Source organism: Crocodylus siamensis, chromosome 1, assembly GCF_052110815.1.
Source record: "Crocodylus siamensis isolate JL-2025a chromosome 1, ASM5211081v1, whole genome shotgun sequence".
In the NCBI taxonomy this organism is placed as follows: Eukaryota; Metazoa; Chordata; order Crocodylia; family Crocodylidae; genus Crocodylus; species Crocodylus siamensis.
In genome coordinates this window covers 220,152,329-220,170,363 of record NC_143395.1, presented here as the reverse complement: position 1 = coordinate 220,170,363, position 18,035 = coordinate 220,152,329, and the positions used below count along the sequence as shown (strand labels likewise).

At 44.2% G+C, this 18,035-nt stretch overlaps 1 protein-coding gene across 5 annotated transcripts in view; it reads right to left on the bottom strand.

Moving 5' to 3' along the window:
• The window catches only part of STXBP5L (syntaxin binding protein 5L), a 389,375-nt gene that overhangs the window by 351,842 nt on the left and 19,498 nt on the right, over positions 1-18,035 (bottom strand). For all 5 annotated transcript variants that reach the window (XM_090057223.1, XM_090057239.1, XM_090057229.1 and 2 more), the window contains exon 2: positions 5,121-5,218. In XM_090057223.1, the coding sequence (XP_089913349.1) occupies positions 5,121-5,218 (98 nt within the window). The remainder of the gene's footprint in view (positions 1-5,120; positions 5,219-18,035) is intronic.

The following is an 18,035-nucleotide window of genomic DNA, read 5'->3' as shown; positions in this document are numbered from 1 at the left end:
CTATATAAAAAAGAACTTTGATTTCGCCAAGGAAAATAATCTCATAAGAAAAATACTCATTCTTCCATGCTCTTACTTTGCATTTCATTCCAATGTTATCCATGGAAAATGCACAGAAAAACTGTACCATGTCCAAGTCCTATTACATCCCTAATATAGAAAAATCACATACAGTGGAATCTTGTTTTATTTTCTATCAGGGTTTTTGCATCAGCCATCAAAATACTAGAATTACACAACAGTTCTTCACCAGAAGGAAAAACAACTATATTATCACGTGGTCTGTAAGTCACAGGCAAATTGGCACTACAACGGTTTGACCAGAATGCTGCTACCTTATGCGTTTATCTTAAGTAGCACATCAAGGTCTTATCCAAACTGAGTCCTTTACATACTACCAAAATGGAAATAATGAATCATTCAGTCTAGCCAAAGACTGATGGATTTAATGGATTTCCCTTATGATGGTCCAATTATGGTCCTGTCTCATCAAGATGATGGATCAAAAAATACCAGCATCTGTGTTTAAAGAGTTAATTCCTCCTTTACATTTTCTAGCACTAATGAGGCTCAGAACACTCTTTGATGATCCATTGAACAGGGGTGGGCAATTATTTGGGCTGGAGCAATTATTACTTGCTGCTTAACAAGTTTTATTGAGCTGTTGAGGGCTGTATGCATGCACATGCACACATGCGTGCAGACACATGCAGGTATGTGTAGAAAGATGCAAACAGACAGATACACACACAGGCACAGAGATGTGCACGCACAGGCACACGCAGACACACACGTGCACAGACGTGCATAAGCACACGCAGATACACACACACACAGAAGCTCCCCACAGCTCTTCCTGCACCCCACCCCTGCCCCAAGTCCCTGGCATGTGGCCGAGTCAGACAGGAGCTGCACCAGCTGTGCCCCATGTGGCCTTAAGCGGCACACAGGAACACAGCACATCACTGGCCCAGCCCACCTGCATGCTGGGGACTCAGGGCAGAGGAGGGGAAGCAGGAGAAGGAGGCCAGAAGCCACAGGTTATCCAGGCCTGGGCAGGCCAGTGCAATACTGTGTTCCCGGGCACTGCTTCAGGCCACATGGGTGCAGCTGGAGCAGCGGGTGCAGCTGGAGCAGCTGGCACAGCTCCTGCCTGACCCAGCCACATGTTGGAGACTTAGGGTTGGGCAGAACCTATGCCAAAGTCGGGCAGGAGCCATGTCAGCTGTTCCAGCTGCACCCACGTGAAGTGGCATGCAGGAACACAGTGTTGCCCCACATTAACAGCACCTGCATCCCTAATAGGCCCCAGCCCACCCTGACAGGTTCCAAATAACCTGTAGCCACTAGCCCTCTTCCCCCTGCATCCCCTTCCCTGCCAGCAGGGAGAACCTTACCTGAGCTTTGACTCTCACTGGGGGCTGGTCTGTCTGGTCTGCAATCAGCCACAGGTTTGGAACTGTGTAGACAGCCTCACTGGAAAGAAGCCTGGCCAGGAGCTCAGTGTCTCCTGCCCTGGAGTGTGTGCTGGAGAGTGAGGCAGGTAGGTCAGGCCAGGGAGTGGCTGCCTGGCCACTGGACCTGCTGCTGCTGCAGCCGTCTACAGCACAGGGAAGGGAGAAGGGTGAGAGGAGGCAAAAGCCAGGGCAGCCATGGGCCAGATACAGTTCTCTTTCAGAAGAGCAGCTACAGGCCAGATAGCATCATTTGGTGGGCTAGATTCAGCCCCCAAGCTGGATTTTCCCTACCCATGCACTACCAGCTATTTTTGCAGGATATCATCTAATGTAGAGAGTCCTTAAAACATGCTCAGTTTTGTCATGTACTTAATGTTTTTCTCTTACAGTTTCATTTTTAAGGAGGGTAGCAATAAGTCAGGTGTAAAAATGTTGACGTTAGGCTAACAGGCCTTAGCCTAGATACAAATATGTTTTCAATAAATTTTGCTTACACGGCTAATCACATGTAAATTATGAGCAAACAAAGGGGCCATTCTTTTCAAACAATTCAGATGTTCCAGGCAACTTGTAAATGAAAAAAAAAAAAAAATTATTCATTTGCTTTTATTTCTTAGGCCAGCTATTGAATGTGAGGGCATGCTATGCACAAATACTAAATGAGCAATGGCTAATTAATCTGTGTCTCTAGTTAATATAGAAAGAGAAACCTAGGTGATGCTTTTGACTGATTGAGATACTGGAACTGTCATTTAAGTTTTTTTGTGAATGGTGGGGTCTCTGAGCTGGCAGATTTGATTTACCTGGGGAGGTCTGGAAGGAAGGGCCTCCTCAAAAGCACTGCCTCCCCTCCTTCCTCTGACCCTCTCAAAAGTGACTCCACAGGTTATCTGTATCTTTATGTAAGGTTAGGAGAAGAGCTGTTCTTCACGAAGATTTCCATACCTGTGACAAAGCATATCCACACTTAATGCTTTTTCAAGGAGCATTAAGTTAACTCTGGCTCTGCACCTACATTTATCTGACAGTCAGCCTTTGGTGGAACTGGAGGGTCCCTTTCCTACAACTCTTGCATCATCTATAAAATCCCTAAACCCTCCCCTCTGTGGGAACAATATGAAAGACATTTCCACAGCTGAAGCTCTAATGTCTTCCCATAGGCATTCCCCACAGAAAAATACAATAAGATCATCTGAGTTGTAGGCTGTCAAAGATACCAGCCTGGAAGGAATTTTCCATGCCAGAAATGTATATGGTGAATGGGATATAGTCCATCTACTTCATTCAGGGAAATAATATGCGACTAAGAGAAGAATAACCAACCCAGAGTTTGTTGTGTAACTGGCTTTTTGCCCTTGTGGAAGACTTCGATAACATGTATTCACCGTAAGATGCGAGGAATCAAAGACTGACATTCTCTTCTTTCCTGGTCATTTAAGTGGCCATTTTTAGATATCTGCAGGCCAGCTTTGGCACTTATTCTCCCAAGAGAATTCTATCCCTGGACATGTAGCACTGCATGTGTGGACAACTATGCATGACTACATAGTCATTCAGCCTGAGCATGCACTGTAGCAGCCAACGTCTGCCCTTTGTGGACATACAGCAGCCTCAACTGCCTGACACTGGAATCAGCCAAAAGCCATGGCTATCAGACTTAGAGTAAGAAACATAAAAGGAGTGTGTGGGTCCCTCTTTTGGCTACAGCTCTCACCTGGGAAGCCAAAAGTCCTGAGTTTTAGGCCCCTCTCACTTTTTAGCACAACACTAACCACCACACCACAGATCAGCCATTTTTTAGTTTTGCCTCTGGCACTCCTTTGGAAGCTGAGCCATTATTACAATCATCGGAAAAATAGGGAGAAGACAGCCCTGGGTGGAAGGGAGCAACTGGGAGCAAAGGTCCAAGCCAGGATCTTTCTCCCTTCTAGGCTAGCAACCATTTCACTGAGCTACACACCCCTGGTTTGCTCCCTTCCTCCTAGCCCCAGTTATCTCCCACGTAGTCCGCTCTGGTGACTGCCCAGAGAGACAGCTTCAAAAGAAGCCCCCCAGAAAAAAGGCTGACCTATAACATGGTGACCAAAGAGCTGAGCTAGGAAGTGAAAGAGACCCAGGTGCAAACACTCTCCTGCATGAGAGAGGCCTAGAACCCAGGTCTTCTGTGGCCTGCCAGGTGAGTACCCTTCATGCTCAGCTACTTCAGGGAGAAGATGGAAAGCCTTGGTTGTCCTCCCTTCCCCTTTGCCCTGCCTTACTTGTCCACACAATTGGCTAGATATCCATAAGTATCTGAAAATAGAATTCCCCTGGGTGCATCAGTGACAAAACTGCCCCGTTAATAACCATGAAAAAAATTGACTGCTTGCAACCCAAAAAGTCTCTACTAATAGACATATTACATAACACACTGACTGATTATTCAAGTAAACAGGTTTCACTTAGTTTCCCTCTTACCATTTAGGAAAATGAGCTTTAGTCACCAACATTTTGAAGCACAGGACACTGAATACATGTGATGGTGCAGGTGCTTTAATTAGAGCCACCCCCTCCAACCCTGGAGCACATGTAAAGACTCCCATAATAAATCCTATTGAAGTGGGGGCAACAAAAGAACCCGTACATATTAGACAGCTACTGTGTAAAGTCTGGCCTTTTTATTTTAAACCTCAGATTTATTTCAGCATATAATGTGCTCAAGGTGTTAGAAGAGGTTAAAAAAATAAAATAAAATAAAAAATGCAATCCTCTTGGATTTGAGTTAAACTAATATGTTAATGTTTAAAGGTCAGGGTACTGTTGTTCTTACTTTTATTATTGTAAGCTACAAGTTACAGCTGATGCACAAACCAAAAAACTGGGGATATATCTGAGCCCTGAAAAATTCTGAAACTTATAAATAAGAATATCTTTAGCATTTTGAAAGGTACTTCTTAGATTCTCAAATTTCAAAACATTATTTATCATTTAGTTTATGCTTAATTTAGGCTGTGTAAATATGTTGACTAATTTTTGCCCATCTACTGCTAGTACGGCATTCATACCCACACTCATAAACTTGATATCTGAACACTTTTCAGGCTTAAAGTTATAGTAAAAACAAATCTCCAGTTTTCTCCTTCTTTCTCTCTTTTTAAATGTTTTCATTTGTTTGTTGCTTAGTTTTTGATTATTGTTCTCTGGCTGTTCTACTCTCCTGTGAAAATGAGTCCCAAGGGGTCTAGATTCAAGAATGTTAATTGAAGACTTAGGCGTATTAAGGTATAATGAGCAAGATTTAAAGGAAAATCTGATGCTCAATCTAAAAGAGATTCATAAAGAATGAAAATATCCAAAATAAATCCCTCCATATGCACTTTTATTTAGAAGTTAATTCATTTGTTTTTTACTCCCTCCACCTTCACATACAGATGAGAAAAAATAATTTACCTTTATATGAGCCAGGGTTGCTCATAAGTCAAAAATTCATATCTGAAATGCCAGGCCAGTATTAATGTCATAATAAAACAATTCACAACTTCTTCAGATACTTCCCATCCAAACAGTAAAAATCAAACATACGAGTATGTAATATTTTAAAATACCATCTTACCTCAGTTGATGTATATCACTGCAGCATAGGTGTGAGAAACTGTAAAAAACTTTTTGAATAAGAAAGGATACATCCGTATGGCTCCTGTCCTTGTCCCAATAGCCAGAATTTTCTGAACTGGGTCAAATGCTAAGGCAGTGGGCAGATAAGGAAAACCATGGCGTACTGTCTGAAACAGAATAAACAAACACAGTCAGTGTGTATGAACCATAGCACTAAATTGATAGGTATGATATTTTAGCTATATATAAACAGACTCCAGGTTGTTTGATGTTGCATTGTTCAGAGCCAGTTTTAAGAAAAATATTTAGAAAGGAAATATTTAGAATCATACAAGTGACATTTTATCTATCTACTTTTAAATTATGTACTTTACCCAGTAACATCACTATATGTTATACGCATCTGTAGTACCAAAGGAGTTACAGTAGGTATATTAATGAACAATACTAGTACATCTTCCTCATTCGCTATATAGGTGTTATTTTTCACTATCAGAGACAACCCTAGCTGCAAGCTGGCAACATTACATGAAATACGGCCTTATAAAAACAGGAGCACCAAAAGGAAATGGAATATGCCCATAAAGAGATCCAATAAGCCAATAAAATATAGTCCAAAGTAAAAGGCTCTAATAGCAATAATAAAAAAAAATCATGCTATAATAGAGGCTCTCCAAATGGGGGGTTGCTTCTGATTTTTAGGAAGATCAAAATTACCCTTCCTTTCTCAGATTTTTATTAAAAATATTATGTTTCTATCCCAATAGCCGTAGAGATTACCTTGAAAAAATGAATTAAATATAAACTGATGCAAACAGCCTGAAGTAATAGTGACCTGGTGCTAGTAACAAATCTAAGCTTACCAGGCTCTCTCTCTACCAAATGAGTGCCCTCAGCCCCAGACCAGGAAGCTATATTTTAGCTCTATGATTTTAATTGTTTTTATAATCAACAGCTTCAACAAGAACATGGAAACCCACTCCAGGATGCCTCACTGAGCAAAGGTTAGGACACACTCCTGAAAGACAAAACTTGTGTTCAGATCCCTCCCCTGGATGAAAGTACCCCTGAGCTTGGCTCTCTTACCTCACAAGAAAGTGTCCTCACCATCTGGTTAGTCAGTGTACAGCCACTGGGTATTTTTAATCTTTCACCCTACAAAAATGCTTCAACAGTGACAGAGCAAGATTTAAAAAAAATGACTGCCTCACCTGGTAGTTGGGATCCTGTCCTGTGAGATGGAACAAATGGGATACAGTCACTGTGCCAGGAAGTGTATAATTATGTATACAAAGAGGAACAGTGGCCATGTCTACATGAGATGCTGACTGAGCAGAAACTGAATCTTGGTCTTTGACATTCTAGGTGACTGCTCTAACCACTAAGCTACAGGGTAAAACGTGTTTATAAAACTCCGCTTGTAGGCTTTAAAAGCTAACTTCTCCCCCCACCCTCCTCAAATGGCAACTTCAGCTAAAATTCACTAGGTTTTGGGTGACTGAAAATGATTTTTTCAGCAGGCTATTTGCTGAAAGAAAATTGACCCAGTTCTAATTTAATTAGTCCTGCTCAGGTTTCGGGGGGGGGGGAACAAAACCTTTTTACTCCCTAGTCTCAAAACTGCACAAATTAAAAGACATGCCATTGGCATTATCTTTAGTTTTATGTAGATATAGAGGAACAGATATTTTTTTCCACTGAGGTAGAAATTTAACAAATGTATACATCACTACATGTCCAAGCTCTTTTTTTTCTTGTGAAATCTGCTTTGCTGTGTCTGTGGACTGGGACTATTCAAAATAATTAGCATAATATTTAGTATTAGTAATTTTCTGTATACTCAACCCAAGCATGCAATGATTCAGATATCAAACTTTTAGGGGACCACTCAAACTTGGAACAAGGGCAATATTTTCTAGTGTCTCTGCTATTTAGGTTGGGTGGGAGAGGGTTGGTGCCTATTTCTCTTGCTTGATAACTAAGAATTCTGTGTTCTTGCCAATTCACTTCCCTGATCATGAAGGGAAGGCATGACACTATACTGGTCTAAATAACTTACTTTGCTATTAATATTTATAAGTTAGTGTCCACAGAAAAAGGATATATTTAGCTTTAGTAGCAATTCTAGTAATACCAACATGTTCCTGTAGGCAACATAGCTGCAGGGTCACAGTTTGTGCCCGCTGATGCTTCTTTGCTGTGTGTTGCTACAGCGACATAGCATCTCATGTAGACATGCCCAGTAGGTAACATCACAAAAAGCTTTCGGGCTGGCTCAAAAATAAAAATGTTTGTTCTGCAAAAATGTTGAGGTTTTGGCAATTTTCTTCATTCCAATGCAGAATGAATACAGGAAATTGTGCCGGAGCCTGGTATAATGACCCTGTAACAGGGAGCAAGGGCTCCTGCAGCAGAAAGACTCCCTAGGCAGTTAAATAGGGGCTAGCTGCAGAACAGAAGGCAGCAAAGGCTCCAGCTGAAACCTAGGTACTAAGCTGCCCACTAAGGTGAAGGGACACAACTGCAGTCAGTCAGGCAAATACCTGACAGGAAGGGGATATAACTGGGTCCTGAGGCAGAGGGGTAGTGCAACCAGGAACCCTGATGAGAGAAGAGCTTCTGCCAGCTCAGATTGGTGGGGAGTGGGAGCTGCAGGCCAGGGCAGTACTCCAAGGGCAGAGAAAGCCAGTGGGAAGGTGGCCTGGCAGTGGTAGGAAAACCCCAAAAGGGGGACTTCGAATTAAAGTAGTTGCTTGGATTTTGTTTAATTTATACCAGCAGACTTGGTGTGACTGATGTGGGAGGAAAGGAGGCAACGGGCCACCTGAGGGGCATGTTGGTTTTGAGCCCTGCCAGGGGCAGGGGCGCAAAGTACAGGCTGGTAGAGTCCAAGAAATCTAGAGCCTGAGCACAGAGGGGGCAATGGAGGCAGGCTGAGACCTGAGTCCAGAGTGGGACAGAGGTGGCACAGGTGGCCAGAGGCCAAAAAGGCCAAAGCCTGAGCCCAGAGGGGACCAGGAGTTGACCAGAGGCTAAGACGAAAGATCCAGGCCAGAGACAGTGGGCCTAGGCCAGCAGTCAACAGCCAGAGTAGCCTGTAGGCTAAGGCTAAGAAAGCCTATACAGAAAGGCACATGGTGATCAAGTGACACCTGCAAAGCACAAACATGGCTACAATGATGGCAGGAGGCCACTATTAAAAGCCCCAAGGCTTAAATAAGGGTCCTTCAGCCTATAGGTGGTGACTACTGGCTTACAGTGCCAGCAGAGCACCAGTAGGTCAGCCAGGGTGCAAGAGACACCATGGAGAACTGCATGGTTTTAGCTACCAAGCAGAGGGCCCAGCGATCATGCTAGATGAGTCAGGTTAGGCAAAGCACCAGTGAAGGCACTCCAGGACTTAAGGACAGCCTCTCAATGAATATCAAGGAACATCAAAGCGTTGGCAAGAAAGGTGAACGGGGGGGTTATATAGAGGACCAGGAGTGCAGACAGGATTAGGATGGCTCTAGGAGACACCATGGGAGCCCCAGGGCCCATCTTGCTACAGACCCTCAATGGTTCATTCCACTGACTGAGGGTCATTAGCATACAGTAACATTTCAGTCATCCTCTCTAGACACATCATAGCATGCTCCTTAGAACTATGAAAGGAACAATGCAGGATTCCCCACGCTAGTCCTATTTCTTAATATCTCAGGAATTTCCCAAAAGCACATGGAATTTAAGAGACATGAAGAAACTGCACAAGGGCAAATATATGGCCTGAGAAGCATGAACTCAGTCATTATTTCAAGGCTCTATTTACAGAAAGAGAATCTGATTTTAATCTCAGGATTGAACTAATGGCACAGCTAGGGATACAAATAATCAAATTAATGAATCAATGTGAGAGCCAATAATAAGAATTCTAGAATAGTGCCTGGTTGGTTTTGTTTTTTTACAACACTTGCTGGTAGAAGTAGTGAAAAGAAAGAATATTATGGAGGCAGAAAAAATGCTTGGCAATGACGATGATGATATACACTAGTCCAGGGGTGGGCAATTATTTCAGGCGAAGGGCCGCTTGCCCAGTTTTGGCAAACTGTCGAGGGCCGCATGGGTAGCCCCACCCCTTGGCAGGTGGCCCACCCCCTGGTTGCCATCTTGGAACCAATGTCCTAGGGCCAGTGCCAGTGGGTCCCAGAGCATGGCACAGGCTAGCAGAGGTCTGTGGAGCTGGGCTGGGCTGCACCAGCAGGGAGCTGGGGGAGCTGGCTCAGCTCCATAGAGCCCCTGCTGGCTCAGACCCTGTACCCCTGCTGCCCTGCTCAGCCCCACTAGTGCTGGCCCCAGGACAATGGTGTGGGCCCCGTGTTCCTGCTCCCACACTTGCTCACTCCCAGTGCCCCCTTCAGCCCCACAGTACAGGCGGGGGGCAACACGCAGCCCTGACCCTGCGCTCGTCAGCAGGGAACAAGCTGGTGTTGAGCATGGGGGAAAAGCAGCCCTTCCCCCACCCTGTGGCTGGTGCTCCCTGCTGCAGCCACTTGCAGACTATGCAGGGCTGTCCTGTGCAGAGACAGGCAGCCCCACGCAGGCAGGGGAGGGCCCACTTTTCCCCATGCTCAGCACCAGCTTGTACCCTGTCCCTGCTGCCAGCCTGGGCCCTGTGCCAGCTCCGGGCTTGCCCATCAGGGCTGCGCCATGGCGGGAGCACCTGTGGCCCCCGCGCTTGTTGTGCTGGGCAGTGTTTGCTGGGGCTTCCTGTCCGGAGCTCACCACAGTAGGCTCAGTGTGGCTGCCACCGCTGCCTCTGTGCTGCCCAGTGTGTGAGCTCCAGGCAGGCAGCAGCAGCAAATATGGCCTGGCACAGCGAGCAGTGGGGCTGCAGCTGCTCCCGCCACGATACAGCCCCAACAGGTGAGCCTGGAGCTGGCATAGAGCCTAGGCTGGCAGCAGGGGAGGGTTACAAGCTGATGCTGAGCATGGGGAAAAGCGGCCCTTCCCCCACCCCATGGCTGGTGCCCCCCACTGCAGCAACTTGTACCCTGCATGGGGCTGCTTATGCCTGCTCAGGACAGCCTTGTGCAGGCTGCAAGTGGCTGCAGCAAGGAGCACCGGCCATGGGGCCAGAGAGAGGCCACTTTTCCCCCCTGCGCTCAGCACCAGCTCATTCCCTGCCTGCAGTCCTCCCCCACCCTTCCCCCACCACCCCTTACCTGAGTTTCCCTGCACTGGTGCAACCACAAGGAACCACATGGTCCCAGGCCAGAAGCCCCTGCTGGGGCTTCCAGCTGGGGGGGCAGGGCCAGGTGGGCCCTGTTGTTGCTTGGTTCTTTGACAGGAACCAAGGACAGATAAATACGTATTAATTTTCTAAAAATTTTTTAGGGGCCCCACGGGCCAGATAGAATGGCCTAGCCGGCCATATCGAGCCCGCGGGCCGTATTTTGCCCACCCCTGCACTACTCCTTGATTTGTACCATATCTAACTGAAATAATTTAACACAGAAACCATTGACAACTATGCTACACCAACAACATTAGAAACCATTTACATGGTTAAAATTATATGAGCAGTAAAGAATGAAATCACAAAAACAATCCCAAAGCAGCTGTTTGGAACATTGGGACTACTTATTCCTGGAAGAATAAGCCCCATTGAAGAATGTGCCCAAAAGAGAGACAGAGAAAGCAAAGAAGAGACGAGATCATTATTACTCCTCCCCACAAACCTGACTTCCTGTCTGTCTACATTTCTGACATCTTGATCCAGGGAGGCAGTAGAAGTAAACCCAGTGGTGCATCTACACATGCACATTTACTGCACAGTAACTGAAATTACTGCTTATCTACAGGTGTATGCCTATACTGTGCAGTAAATATGGTGACTTACATCATGAAAGTATCAAATTTACGCCCAATTAGTCACTGCTCAGTAGTGTATGTGTAGACGCCTTACTGTGCAGTAAAGCTGTGTATGTGGACTGACTTGGCACTAACTTTAGTCCCAAGTCAGTCCACAAACAGTGTTAATGTGCTTTAACACCTTAACGCCTGCACATGCAGAGGCTGGCCTAGTCCCACTTACTGCGCAGTAACTTTAAGCCAGCATAAATACACATGTAGACACACCCAGTGTTTCCCAGATCACACCAGGGATGGCATTCTCTTTCCTTCCTGGTTATCTAAGTGTCCCAATTTGGTCACATACATGGCATTTTTGATAATCTAAGCACCAAAAATGCATATATGCACAGTTTAGAATTCTATCACTGAGCACATAGCCCTGCACACACTGACAACTATGTGCCACTGCAGTCATACAGACCGAGCATGTGCGGTGGCAGCCAGAGCTAGTACACACACTTCTTGATGAAAAGTAGCAGTCTTAGATGCCTGTAAATGGAGTTGGCAAAAAAATCATGATTGTCAGACTTACATTTCGAACAGAAAAGTACTATGTGTATATCCATCTTTTCTCTCCCACAGCTCAGTGGCTAGGGCATTCCCCTAGGAAGCTAGAAGCCATGGGTTCTGTAGCGACAGAAGTTAAGTTAGAGATGCTTCCTAACATGAGACTGAGAAAGTTAGTAATTGAGAGATGTTCCCTGAGGTAAGTAGTTAGTTAATTAGAGAAGAAGGATCTGCAGAGGTTGTCTGCTGCACCATAATTAAAGTTTACTGGTTAGCACTTCTCATTCAGGTAAACCTCTGTTTTACTGAACCTGGTAATCATTACAGGTTCTAGGACCCCCTCAGTCAGAAGGAGGTTTTGACTCTGTGCATCTGACCTCCCAGCACAGCACTCTAACCACAAGTCAGCTATTGTTTACTCCTTTTAAAGATAAGGCACTAATATAGTCTTTGGTAACAAAGGGAAAGAGGGTAGTATACTGGAAACAAGGGTCCCAGCTGGAACCCAGGAACTCCTCCTTCCCCCACAAGCCAGTAAGCACCTCACTAAACCACACACCCTTTGGCTTGCTCTCTTCTGGCTGGCCCCATGTATCTCCTTTTCAGGGCTTCCCAGGGGACCAACTTCAGGAATGCAGGAGAAGGGCCCAGATAATGGTTGATCTATCATGTGGTGGTTAAAGTGTCATGTTAGCAATTCAAAGAGCCCGAGGTTTAAACCTGCTTTAAGTAAAGGGAGTCCAGGTCCTCCAGCTTTCCAAGCAAGTACTGTAGTTACTAAACCATTAGGGGAGAAAGATGAGAGCTCTGTCTCGCTCGTGCCAAAATGTAGGGGCTTAAGTAGTCATCTATAGGTGCAGGGTTATGAGCCTAGGAACAGAATTTCTAATCTAGGCATAAATGACATTTTTGGGAGTTAGACAACTACAAAAGAACAGAATGCCACCTGTATTATGTATATACAATATTTAAAATGCTTCCTTCAGAACAGCACAAATAAAAATGAGGAAACAATTTCAGCAAAAATCCTCTTAGTTCCTTCTTAAAAACAAAGGGAACAAAGTTTATTTAAATTCTGTCCCACCAAGATGCACGTATATCTCATTAAAATATTCTATGTGCAACTCATTTATCTGTGATAATATAGGATTTGCCATATTGCTAGTATTTTACTCATAAAGCAGCAAATGTTACTAAAGCCCAACAGAATACAGCATAGTTACTGCATTCTTTTTGAGATGTCATCAGATTTTCTGTAGCTGTAGCAACAGAATCCCACTAGTATTTAGTATGCAAGAACTAATGTAATTGTTTACACAGTGATGATAGCTTCTCATAACTTTATCCTGTGGTGAGACATTAGTCAGTAAAGCAATCACTATTCACATTATTTTTCATCTTCTGTAAGTAACTTCACAAAGCAGAGAACTAAATCTGATTTTAAATGGTTCCCTCTACATAGTAAGGTATACGTTTAGAAATTGGTCTGTGTAGTCTAATAAAATAAAATTCATAGATAAATGGAGTTCATAAATATTTTCTATATCCAACCTTGTTTGTGCAAAGTCTGAAAGCAGGACTGATTGAGGTGAGAGAAAATATTATTTTAAAGGATAATGAAATCTACAATGACATGTCAAGGTGTAGGTTCTAGCTTCAATTTGTGTTCACTGGATTTTTTTTCTTACTTTCTTTGGCCCCAGTAAAACATGTGAGCTTATTCCCTTGTCCAGCAAAGGCTTTAAGCTCCTGCTGTACTTGAAATGAATGGGGTTTAAACAATTTAAACAATTACTAAAAAAAATAAGTATGTGCTTAAGTCTTTTGCTGAATAGGGATCACCTCCTGAACTGAAGCCTTTGTGCTTCAGAACTGCTGTTATCCACCTTTGTAAGAAATATATAAATGTAAAGTGTTGCTATTTTTACAGTTGTCATATACAGTGGTATAAATTGGCCCTTTAAAGCAGTGCTTTGCCACATGCAGAGACATCCACTACAAGCATGCTCCACGGGAAGTATATTTCCAAAAGTCAGTCCACATTTATTTGAAAAATGCCGCAAATTTTAAACATGGGTCTTTGATCCTCTTAGCTGTTTCTCTGCCTTGAGGACCCAGAGCATTTGAACCTGCTCTTAAGGTTGTTCTATAGGTTGCTTAGCTGCTTATTACCAGTATTTTTCACTATTCATTGCTGGCTCCTTCACTGTGTACCTCTCAGCATCAGCAGAGCTAAAAGCAGCAGTTTAAGAATAATCTTCATCAGTAGCAACAGCCCATGTCAGGTGGCAGGACGAGGAAAGCGGATACAAGAGAAAAAGAGAAGCAGCACAGAGGAGACAAGCGGCATGTCTACATGAGACACTACTGTGCAGTAATTACTGCAAATTTCTTTAATACTTGTATAAGCAAGTACTAAATAAATACGCAGTAACCAGTGTTACTGCGCAGCAGCACCAGCAAACGTCTTTTAAGTGACATTACTGCGGAGTAGCCTAATAATACTATGCAGTAGTGTATTAGCACCGTCTGTGCTGTCACAAGCTACTGCATAGCCTTATTCAGCTACTGCAGTTAGCATCTTGTGTAGGCGCCCCTAAATGGAATCTCCAGGTAGGGAAGAAGGAAGAAAGGACGGACTGTCAGAGAAATAACAAGAAGGCACAATGTCAAAGGAATCAGAGAACTGGGAAAACCTTGACATGGAAATAGCCCAAAGAAGGCTGGGGAAATTGAAGTGAGAAAAGACAAGGTGGCAGGGGAAACAGAGAGGGAGAGAGAAAGGAAAAGAGGGAGAAAGAATTAGAAGGCAAGGTATAAGTGGAGCCAGAAGTCTCTGCTATCTACCCCCAATAGTGTAAAACACAGATAACAGAAGGACAAAGATTTCTCCTTAAGGAAAAAGCTAAGACAAAGGGTCTGTTGTGGGCCAGTTATATAAGGATATTTTCCAATATTGGGCAAATACAAATAAAGCACAGTTGTGCAGTTTATTTTTCCAGGACCCAGTGGTCATGTATGGCCTAATGATAAGAATCCAAACATGTGGCTTTTGGCAGTTCTGCATTAAAATATTGATTTTGAAAATAATATGACATCCAGTAGGATACGTACAGATTCCTATACAGCTTGGGTTCTAACAACCATTAAACCACAGCTCATATAAGAAATGGTATTTTATATGCAACGTCTACAGGTTAACACAGGTCAAGCTTCAAAATTAAAGCATTAAAAAACCCAAACAAACCCAAAACCAACTCTGGGGTATGAAATAGCTTTCAATAAAAGCTTTTCTATTTAATTTCCCAGGTGTTTATTCATCTAAAAAATTTTAAATTAAAAAATAAATAACTGTTTTGGTCCTTTCTCCCTCGTTTTTCCTTACTCTTTTATGTCACAGGCTTTTCTGGGGATTTTTGTTTGCTGTTTTGTTTGCCACTCTTTACATTTTCAAACTTTTTCAGCTTTACAGAATGATAAAAAAAGATTTTTTTTAAAAGGGAAAAATGTAAAACTGCTTCCCTTTAACTTTTCTAAACTTGAGGATGTTATGAAAAAGTTAGGGACAGATTTTATAAATTTCATTTTCCTTTTGCTACTCTCCAATTTATGTATTTATTTGATTTATGTGCCACCCTTCCCAACAAAGGCCCAGGGTGACTTAAAAAGTGACCACATAACTTATTAACAATAGTGAACAAAACAATTTTAAAAAGCAAGTAGAGAATTAAAATAAAATAAAAACCCCTCAATAATACCCCAGCCTAGCTTTGCTCACTAAATGCCTACCCAAATACTTCCAGATGATGTCCAAGCTTCTGCTTGAGTTAGTCTTTACAATACTTCCAGATGATATCCAGGCTTGATCTCTGGTGTGCCTCAAGAGGCAAGAAGGTCCAGAGTTGAGAACAATCTTCCGCTCAACTTCACCAAGTGGACTTGGTGTACTGATTATATTTGCAGAAGCCTGCTCTCAGCTAACTTTAGAAATCATGATGTTCAGAAAAATTGGAAACATTTCAAAAAAGGTTAGAGTAGAAAAAGGGAGAGAAGAAGAGTGAAATAGAAAAAGAAAAAATAAAGCTCAAGAAATAAAACTCATTAAGTTTATTGTAGTCAGTGAAATGGGGGAAACTTTTTTTTTCAAAAAAGTTCATAAAATACTGAATAAAGAATTTTAAAATATTCCATACGAAAGCTCTAAAAATGTGAACAAATTCAAAATGTTAATCTTTTAATGATATTCTTTATACACATTATATTCGCTTCTACTGTTTAAGGCATTGTTATGCTGAAGGATGTTAATGACTGCCATCAATCATGTCTTTGATCCAAACCTCAATTGAAAACCTGGTTAAAAGCAAGGGTTGTATACATTAAGCCCCCTTTATTCAAGCTAAATGAAAAAACAATTAAATGCTCCTTCATGTAGTGATAACTAAAACAGTAGAAGTTACTGCCCAAAGGACAGCATGACAAGAACTGAATAGAAGCTAAGCTAGGAGTTGCCAATCTATGGCACATATGCCAAAAGTGGCATGGGCAGCCTCTGTTTGTGGCACACAGCGGGCCAAAGAGGAGGGGCTTGCCAATTGTCTGTAAACTTGTGGACGCTTATTTAATAAAGACTAAAAATGCATGTCTATTGAAAAAAAAATAGCTGTCCCCAAATCCCTAACCCAAGAAACTGCTGGATGCAACTGTTGATGAACAGATAGAGCAGGAGTGCTACCTTGTGTCTAAGCAGAAGGGCACTGAGTGCCCTGCAACAAGCTCTCCATAAGGGCTCTGTGGCCCACAGGAGCCACCATACCCCCTTCCCACCAGCCATATACTGCCACTGCATCATGTTAGGCATTGCCTGCATGTAATGGCTACTTGCCTTGCAGCTAGGCAGGGCTGTGCAGCCCAGATAGTCTGAAGTACCAGGTGGGATAAGGACAGGGGCACTGTGGCTGGGAAGGAGCTACAGGGCCAGGAGGAGGTAGATGCTGCATGCTGAGATGGGGTAAGTGGGGCTGGCAGGGGTAAGGCTGAGAGGTGTGTTGGTATGGAGCAGCATAGTACAAGATGAGTACAGGGAAAAGCAGCCCCTCACTCGCCCTGTGGCTGGCACCGCATGCTGCAGCCACTCGCAGTCCGCGTGGGGCTGCCTGTGCCTGCTCAGGACAGCCCCGCATCAGCTGCGAGCACCTGCAGCAGCGAGCACCAGCCATGGAGCAGATGAGGGGCCACTTTTCCCCCCACGCTCAGCACCACCTTCTTCCCTGCTGGTGAGCAGGGGGTCAGGGCTGTGTGTTGCCACCCACCTGAACCTGGGGGGCACTGGGAGTGAGCCGGGGCTGGGGGGCACTGGGAGTGAGTGGGCAGGGAGCCAGCGGGAGCCCAGGCCTGCACCGGTGTCCCAGGGCCAGTGCCGGTGGGGCCCAGAGCAGGGTGGAAGAAGCACGGGGCTCTATGGAACTGGGCCAGCTCCCCCCTCTCCCTGCTGGTGCAGCCCAACCCAGCTCCACAGACCCCTGCCAGCCTGTGCCCTGCTTTGGGCCCCACCAGTGCTGGCCCTGGGACATGGGACCAATGTCGCAATGTATTGGGACATTGGTCCCAAGATGGTGACCAGGGGGAAGGGCACCTGTCAAGGGGCGGGGCACCTGCCAAGGGGTGGAGTTACCCATGCGGCCTTCGACAGCCTGCCAAAACTGGGTAAGAGGCCCAAAATAATTCCCCATCCCTGATCTATTTAGTTTCTCATCTTAAAAAGACATAGAACTTACCAAAGCCCTGAAAATGGACTAGGCACTCTGGTCAAAGCATTGTACTGGTTTTGAAACAGCTCATAGGTTACATTCATAAGATGAACTGAAATGCAGAGACACTGAAATGGACACAAAGGTCACAACAAATAGCCTACTGAACAATGTATGATGCTGTATCCAAACAGGTTAATGGGATCCTTGGGAGCAGGAAAATGATATTACATTTCCATATCGTCTTACTGAAGACATTATTGGAGTAATGTGTCCAATTCCTCATTCTTCACATTTAATAAAGTGCGCTGAAAGGATACAAAGTTCAAGAACAATACAAGCTCTAACATGCCTAAAAAACAAAAAATGTAAACTATTTATATGTGGTGGTACAGTCCACAAAGTAGCAAAGCTTAGTGGCTAGTCAATGGTCTTGGTGCAGTGGTGTCAAACTCATCTTGCAGCATGGGACCAGTTCACAGGCTGGATGAGGCACATGGATCCCTTCCTTGCCTCTCCCCGCCAGCATACTGGATCCAGCATCTGCTCCAGTCAGTCTGGGACCCATGCTGCATGAAGTGCAGATCCCAGAAGGCACAAATAAAAGTGACAAATTTTCGCCTGATGTGGCTCCTGAAAGCACTCTACAGTTGTGACCAAACACAAGTGCACAGCTGCAGAGTGCTTTAAAAGGGCCCAATCCTGCAACAATCTGAACTCTCATTGCATGAGGATTCAGATGAAGACACTCCAAAAAGGAGTACCCTCAGTAACTTCTGTCTGTATACACCAATGCAGTTCAGCCCTGCTCCCAGCACTGTCTTCAGAATGGGAGGGG